Source organism: Diadema setosum, chromosome 9, assembly GCF_964275005.1.
Source record: "Diadema setosum chromosome 9, eeDiaSeto1, whole genome shotgun sequence".
Classification (NCBI taxonomy): Eukaryota; Metazoa; Echinodermata; class Echinoidea; order Diadematoida; family Diadematidae; genus Diadema; species Diadema setosum.
The window spans coordinates 4,216,637-4,225,361 of NC_092693.1; the positions used below are offsets into that span (position 1 = coordinate 4,216,637).

Below are 8,725 nucleotides of genomic sequence, written 5' to 3' on the forward strand. Positions count from 1 at the left end.
TTGTGAAGACAAACTGTTCACTTAAGACCCAGTTTATCAGTATTATTGAGATTATGTTTTGCCAAAGTGCATTTAAGAAAGAAAGGAAAGGTATGGGGTACTGCCTCAATTTCCCATGAATTTAGTAGAACACCAGTAGGATATTTAGTCAGGATTTGTTACTGTTGATGCAGTTGAAATTCAGTCCTGTCACTTGTTTTATTGTTTAATCACTGCAAAAAACCAATGAAGAAAACTTCCTCTGTTTAAGCAAAGTTGGGTGAACATACAATGTCCTTTATACAACTACAGTGCCTAAAAAGAAAGATAAAAGTGGTCACATTTTGTTGACAGGTTAACCAATCGTTCCATGCGAGATGTATGACAGAGACTGACTTTAGGGATACCCAATATACAATACAGTAGTACCCCTGTACTAGTTCACATGTTTGGTTGATGTGGGAATGGATATTATATGTGCTATGTTTTCCTTTGTTTTTCAAAGTAACTCAGTAGCATCTAGGTGACAGATGGATCATCTTAAAATTTTTCCAAGGCAGTGGTAGTGGCAGATTGCAAAACAAGTAAAATAAAAAAAATGCAGAAATGTATTTCAATATCGGGATATTTGCCCACCATTCATTCCTATGCTTAAAAGCCTTATTGATACTTTAGCCAACAAGATGCTGTAGACATGGTGATGTTGTTGATTTTAATGAAGCTTCTGCAGCTTCAGATTGATGACATTGTGAACATCCTGGACCATTTGTGGTGTTTGCCAAATTGCTTTCAAGCAGCTCTTGTCTTTGTGTAATATCCAGGAGTGTAATGCTGGTATAACAGTAATTTGAAGCAAAGCTAGTTGTTCGTGTAGGAAAAGTGTAGTTGTTACTTATGAAGGAATATGGGTAGTGTAGGTGTAAATCCTCATTTTGACCCTCATTTTTGAATGTGATCAATGCTCCCAATAGGATCTGGAGTATCTGAGTGATGGTCTAGAAGGGCGATCACACAACCCTGTGGCCCTCCTGTTTGACTCCCTCTTCCATCCTGCGGCCGACCTCGGTGAAGAGGAAAAGTCGCGACTGGAATGGAGACATGATTCTACCAAGGCTGTCGACCACATCGTGTTGGGCAGCGGGCGACCAGGGGGATCTTGGTGGGTGAGTTCCATCTACAGTGCTTTTCCTTTTTAACGAACACAGTTATAATGAAATACTGTAAAACAAGGAATGTTCCCTTGCATTTTAATTTTGCGAATTTCGCGAGAGCCGAGATTCACGAAATGAAAATGCATTTGAAAGTTCTTGTCTACACTCTACACATTGAATGTTAGAGGCAACTTGCAAAAATTTCATGCCGCAAATATATTGTGTTGTACAGTATTGTTACAAGAAAATAAAGATTCAGGTTCCAAAATTATCATAAATACATTTATATGTATACACTGTATTTGTTTGGCTACAACAAAATTTTGATACAAGAACACTGCGGTCCCAAGGACATTGTTAATTACACTGAAGTTGCCTTTGCCAGGTTTTCTTCTTCTTCTTGTAAGCTAGCAGTGGTCTTGATTGATCAGGAGTATTTGAATCTGTACAAAAGTGTTTTGCTAGTTCTCCATGTAGTGATTCAGATGGGAACAGAACTCAGTGTTTTCATGAAGTAGCAAAACTATGTACTGCATCAATGGCAGGTTTGTGTTGTTCTTGTGATCATCAGCATCAGCATTTTTTTTCTTACTGGGTACGAGACCAGTCCACGTATGCTATAGCTAATACACATATCATTTAATGTGATTTTTATTATTTGTGCTATGTTAGTCTTCAATGTGTCTGATGGCATGAAAAAACAATTTGTTGTTGTGAAAGTAAGAAAAATAGAGACATCATAGCATATTTGGCTCAGCTTTACATTTCTACGGCTTCCATCGAAGACCATGGGAGATGCATTAGGTGAATCACTAAGCATTCACTTTATGAAATATTCACAGAAGTACATAGTGCTCTCTCTCTCTCTCTCTCTCTCTTACACACACACACACACATACACACACACACACAATATTCATCTGGTGTGATTTGGTTGGGATATCCAAATCATTTGACTGATATTTCAACACTGCCTTATACACTTTCTTTCTATCACCACTGTATAAATGCAACACATGTACCTCATAAGTTATATTCTTCGCTTTTTTGGGGGGTCTTTTTATCTTTTTTTGCCATATCTTTTCTTCATATTCTGTTTTTGCTTGCATGCTGGCATGAATTTCATTATCCCTTTCCCCTGTTTTTAGTAAAAAAAAATACTTTTTTTTTTTTTTTGGGGGGGTCTCAACGTGGCAGACATTTTTGTGTATTCAAGATCATGTATCATTTGGGCGGTCATTGGTATAGTACATACATGTATTTCAATCCTATCTAGCAAAGTCATGCTGCAGTCTGTAATTGGCTGCATTGAGGTCAAGTTAATGTATACAAATTGGCTACCCTGACCCACTTGTCTGACTACTGTGGTATTATTTTTTTATTTGCCATGGTGAGGCAGCCTTTATAGTGTTATCAATGAAAAAGTCCTTGAATTTTGTGATTCTTTGTCATTTATATTGGGAGATGATGGCCGGTGGGATAGATGTGGGTGAGGCATGAACTTTGTACACGTTGTTGCCTTCTGTTTCCAATTTGAGTCCTTCCATCTAACCCTTTTATGCAGTTTGACAGGATAACGATTGATTATTTTTATGCCCCTGTCATTAGACAGCAGACTTACCTGTCAAATTTGTGATCAAGTTTACAGTAGACAACATTGGGTTGTGGTGTGTAAGTGTGACATATTCTTGGCTGTTTCCATACCATGTCAACACACATTCACACACACACACACACACACACACAAAGATTGAATAAAGTGATAAAAATAACAAAATACAGCAAATTGCTTGGCATTCTTGATTAGAAAGTATCCCAGTAATTCCATTTTTATTCATCACGTCCTCATTCCATAGAAAATTAGTCGGTGGCATAACCAGGTTTATGTGCTAGTTTGTACAATGTACTACGCTACCTCTGCAGCAATTGTGTCCAGGTTAAAGTAGCACATGACATAAGTAAGGGTATGGACTTGGAATTCATGATCATGCAATACCTGGGCCCGGCTGTTTGTATAGCGACAGCTGAATCTAATCTTGGGATAGATGCAGCAAGTATCCTGCGGCTGTAGCCTTGAGTCATGATTAAATATTTCCAAATAAACCTGCAAAATAATCACTCAGATTACTATGTATTTGCCTTTCATGATATACCAGTAACATGTATCAAATGCTGTTTTTCTTACAGTATCCTGTGTAAATTCTGTACCAGCACCATATCATCTACACTCTATAATACTAATACATGTATAACTTATGTAGGGATGAGAGCTGCGATAATTAATATACAATGCAGTGAGAGAAAATACAATAATTTGAACTGTAAGGAAGAACTGCAAGGGAAAGTAGGGCAGGACATCTAAATTGAAGGTTACCAGGGGCACTTGTACTTACGTACATGTAACTGTGGGTGAGTGATATATGACAGTTGCCTGGCTAAGCAATCATTCGTCAGTTGCATCACTATGCATTGTAGCTTATTAAACAAACAGAGAGAAAATCCATTGAATTACCATTTAAAAAAAAAAAGAAGGAACTGAGACCACATTGGACTATATCAAGGCTAATATCGGTATCCACTCTGTCTATTCTGCAGCAAGTGCCGCAGATACGGCATTCAGTAAGCTTAAATTCACATGACCTGCTCTTCTTTTCTTGTTGTTGACAACAGTGACCTAGACAAGGTGTTCCAATTGAAATACTAACTAGAAAAGCACTCTGAGAGCGCAGACCTCTGCCAAGTAGCTAATTTACACACATACACTCAATAGAAGCCTTTTAATATGTCATCACTTTCAGCTGCACGGTGTCTCGCCCGAGTAGAGCCTGCGCCTCAGAGCGTGTATGCAAACCTGAAGTACGCTCAACTTTACCTCTCAAGTTCATTGAACCTATCTGCAAAAAGATTTAAAAATCCTCTTCAAATCCACAAAAATTCCCGCATCACTACCAAAATTTAATGATGTGTTCCTTGTGTCATAACGGACTTTTCCTGCACATTTTATTCAAATCCGTACACAACTTTTTCAGTTATTTTGCAAACAGACAAACCAACGCTGATGATCACTTAAACTCCTTCCTTGAAAGAAAATATGTGTGCAATGCAAGTATCCCATGCTGTGATGCAATATAGGCTTACTGTTGCGTGCATCTCGGATCTGATGTGGTTCTGGTGTCCTGTTAAGGATCCAATCACTTTCGCTTTAACAATTTTTGCCTTATCCGTATATATGTGGTGGTGGTGGTGGGGGGGGGGGGGAACTCATTCCGGAACAGTGCAGTCACAATAAGCCAGTTAGGAGTTAGCTCATGGGCACATTGGTCCGAATGACCTTTCTTTTTATCTCAGTCGGTTAGGGGCCCTTCACTCGCTTTCAGAGTGACATAATGCATTAGCTTTATGGTATTCATCAATCCTGCTCAAAAAAGGATTAACTTGCATAGACCAGATGACCAGAATGATCCGTCAATTCTGCATCAATTTCATTACCTTGCACTGAATGTATTAACAACCTCCTTCTATTGATTTGCCAAATACCACTTTTGCTGTCAGGTAGATGTGCTGGCAAGCAGCATTTATAAGGATTACATGAATAATCATTACATCACAGATACTTATCCCAGTGAATTTAAAAACCAACATGCTTGTTGGTCCGAATGACCTTTTTTCTGCTCATGCTCAAAGTCGGAACTCTGAACTGGTCTATTGCGAAATTTGGTGATTGCCATCTATATTATGAATTGCATGTGATGACAACAACGGTGTTAGCCAATTGACACCAATTCTAATTGGAGAGAGCTTTTACTTTCATTTTTACAATATTCGTTGTACCCAGCAACACTCAAGAGCTAACAAGAAAAAAACAAAACAAAAACTAATGCATTGTTTTCATTCTCAGTCTGCGGATAGTCTTACCAGGAAGTGAAGGACAGTCTTAATTGCCTTATGTCGTTCCACCTGTCTTGAGCTCACAACTGCTGCAGGCATATGTTTCACAAACTGGGATTTGAAGGACAAGTTCATGAGAGGTTGAATTAACGATCAAGTGCCACTTCGATGAATCAAGAAATAAACATTACCCCTTTTCAGAAAGCAAAGTTAGCAATGTCTTGCCTTCAACAAGATTAGTTTTTCCAATAAAGATTGAATAGATAAAAGAAAGAAAACACCTGTATCACCATGCATTACTGCTCCTTTTATTTTTTCCTTCATTATTTCAAGATCACCAAATGTGGCAGTGGTCTTTGGGCGCTTGTATCGTACACTTGACAAAAACACAATGAACACATTCGCAGATTCAAGTACAACAGCTCATGTTCCACCATAGGCATCTCTGCATGCATTTGCTGTTTTGTACTTGGATCAATTTGGTCATACATTGCCCACATGCAGTCAGACCCATAGGTATAGGTGCTGTACACAAACATTGCATGTTTGCTTTAGTGTGTTGTAGTGTGTTGTTTATTCTGCATATCAAATAACTTGCGACAGTTGTGAAAATGAAATCACTGTAAAATGCATCGCTTGTGCAATGTTTTGATGTCTGCAGCAAGCTTGATGTATTGGTGTCTTTTCTTGTCTTTTTATATAGCAAATGGATGACTCTGTGCTGACTCTAAGTCTTGGGGCATGGATGGAGCTACCTGACATGAGCTTTGAGGAATGGGCTGCAGAATACAGGTATGGAAATAATTGATAGATTAACAGACACAGTGATAGGCAGACAGACAGACAAGCAGGTGTTGTGCTTTGGCACTGTGATGACTACTCAATTTGGAGATAGTTAGCAGAGTATCTCAAGAGTCTCATTAGCTGGCTGGTCATGAGTCGTTAGGCTCTCGTACTGGCCAATTCTGTGGCTTGTATGTAGTTCTCATGCCAGGAAAATTGTTATTTAGGTCAAGGCTTGTCAGCTGCTCAAGCTGTTAGTCTGAAACATTGCCTTTCCACTGCTATGGTGCCTGTTTATGACGATGCCATGCCAATAATGTATCCATCATTTTTGTTATGTTGACAGGGAAACTCACAGTGAAACAGCTGCTAAGATCAGCCATCGCAGAGCCACGCTGTCGGAGGTTGCCCACTATTATGACGCCTACGTGAAGAAGAAGAAGCTTGTCGACTACTTTGTGCCCTACACCAAGGTGGTATCGGTCCGTCGCCTCAAAGGCCGCCGTGTCATTAACAGTGAGAGTGGTGAGCCGGAGATCCGTTGCCAAAGATGCTGCAAATACCAAGGGGAGAACCTGTTTGAGATCAAGGGTGTGAACGTTAATCCCAGGTGTGGCTGCAAGCAGTCTTTTACTGTGTTATCCCCAAATGTTGTCATGGCAACAGGAATGCTGGGAAAACCAAACCGATTAAATGTCCCAGGTGACAACTTTCGTTACGTCCGATATGACTTGAAGTACTTGGAGTCGGCAATCCAAGAAGGGGATCTGAGCCAAAACTCCTACCCGGTGCTGGTGATAGGGTCGGGACTCACAGCAGCTGATGCCATCATCATGGCGAGGAATGCGGGGATACCGGTAGTGCATGTCTTTCGCCGGACCCCTCGTGACCCTGCCATCACACTGAGCAAGCTGCCCAAGGTGGTGTACCCAGAGTACCACCATGTGCTCCAGATGATGAGGGGAGAGATCCAGGAGGAAGGCTACACTCCCCTCCCCAAGCACAGGGTACTGGAGTTTGGCAAGGAGCTGCTCGTCACCATCGAGGGCAACGACTCCACCCAGCGCATCCCTGTCTCCATGGTGACAGTACTGATTGGAGCCAAGCCAGATCTCTCTTTCCTCCCACAAGACGGCCTCCATCTTGGAGAGGAGCAGGAGGACATCAGCTGCAAGCAGAATCCAGTCAGTGTGGACCCCTATACCATGGAAACAGTGCAGGAGCCTGGCTTGTATGCCATGGGACCGCTTGTTGGGGACACCTTCGTCCGCTTCGCCATGGGAGGTGCCATGGCTATTGCTAGTCACCTGTCAAAAAGTCCCTGGGATGGATCGTGTTGTTCAAATGGAACATAGTCTAGAGGGTACTTTCCGTGGGATACTATGCTAGTGCCTCTATATGGTAAAAACTTCTTTTGCAGATGATATTTTTGTAGAGATTTTTATATGGTCATAGAAATATATTAAGTGTCTGACAATCCTTTGTGTACACAGAGGACAGAAGCCTATTATACTCTACTGGTATGTGTTTCTACTCTGGTCTGGAATATTAAAATGTGTCAGATTGGTAAACTTCACTGAGAAATGTAATTTCTCTTGAATAGATGAGAACAGCTACAAATCTTGAGAGGCATCCATGGGATTAAGGAATTTTAAACATATGTAGTAGAAAAGTATTAGTCTGTTGCCATTGCTATATCATTGATATTATTACCTTTGTCATTCCTGTTAAAGTTCAATCATGATAATCACTCTTATCTTTGTAGAGAAGATCATTATGGCTATGTAATTTTGTTGTTTTGATTTTGTCAAACAAAATCAGTAGCATGTAGCCCCAAACATTCCAGAGATCATGGCTGCATTGCTTTAGACCCTGATCGTTGTGATGTCCGGCATACAACACCCAAAGCGATTCCATTGCAGCAATATTTCAGTTTGTCATGTATGACATTTATATTTCTGCGTGCTGACTTTTTTCAGTTGCATTGTACTGCTCAAACACTTTTTAATTACTTTTAGTTATTTGATATATAAAAAAAGAAATGAGTGTTGTGTTTCTGCAAACATTCGATAATCTGTCAAAGTCTCAACAGTGATAAAGTTTTTCCTTCAGAGGTAGGATTTTAAGTGCCGTAAGTGCTTGAATGCACTGAGAAACAATTTAAATGAGAGCAACAATGTATTAATGTGAGCAACATTGCATTTTATGAGCAGCTTTTGTCGCAGTATCAGCCAGCATTATCATCACTGGATAGACATTTGGTCGTTGACAGTTTTGATTACTGCCATATGCTTGGTGAATGTGACATGTAAATGAGTATTAGTAGCCAGCAGTACATGCTTCCCAAAGAAACTAGTCGTAGAGAGGGCTTGTGTAGTGTAATTTTCATTTGTTGGGTAGGTATTTAAAGTAGTTTTGCAGTTTACTATATTGTTTGACAGTCATAGTAAATCATCTGACTTGACCCAATGCAACTCTTGATTCTGTTTTCCTGTACGTGGAATGTTTGTCAATGGTACCCGACTATCCCTCTTGCAAATTATGCAAGTAGTTTGTTGAATTAGTCTGTGAGTACAGTAAGGTTACATGTATTTTGAAGCATTTTTTGTCACGACTGTTAGAAGTACTGGAATTATGTTAAGTACTCCCGAGTTCTGCACAAGCCATTACCTGCTGATGCATGGTATTTTCTATTGTCTGTCCATTTCTTTCTTTGTACTGTTTTTTTTTTTTTTTATAGTCAGAGTGCAATGATGATAAATATTCATGATAATTGTTGTTGATTCCGTAACAGATATTGGCCCGAGCATGAGTTACCCCCCACAAGGCCCTGGCATTTCTGTGACGACGTATTTAATGCTGCAGTTTACAATAGGCATGATGAGTACTTGAATGGGGGTATTGGTAAACTTATGAAGCTTGAA

General features: G+C 39.9%; 1 protein-coding gene across 1 annotated transcript in view; it reads left to right on the top strand.

Annotated features, from left to right (window-relative positions):
• Positions 1-8,487, top strand: part of LOC140232954 (oxidative stress-induced growth inhibitor 1-like) — a 35,774-nt gene extending 27,287 nt beyond the window's left edge. Inside the window, exons 4-6 of the mRNA XM_072313066.1 lie at positions 951-1,142; positions 5,722-5,810; positions 6,148-8,487. Of these exons, the coding sequence (XP_072169167.1) occupies positions 951-1,142; positions 5,722-5,810; positions 6,148-7,156 (1,290 nt within the window). The 3' untranslated portion in view covers positions 7,157-8,487. The remainder of the gene's footprint in view (positions 1-950; positions 1,143-5,721; positions 5,811-6,147) is intronic.
• The last annotated feature ends 238 nt before the right edge of the window (positions 8,488-8,725 follow it).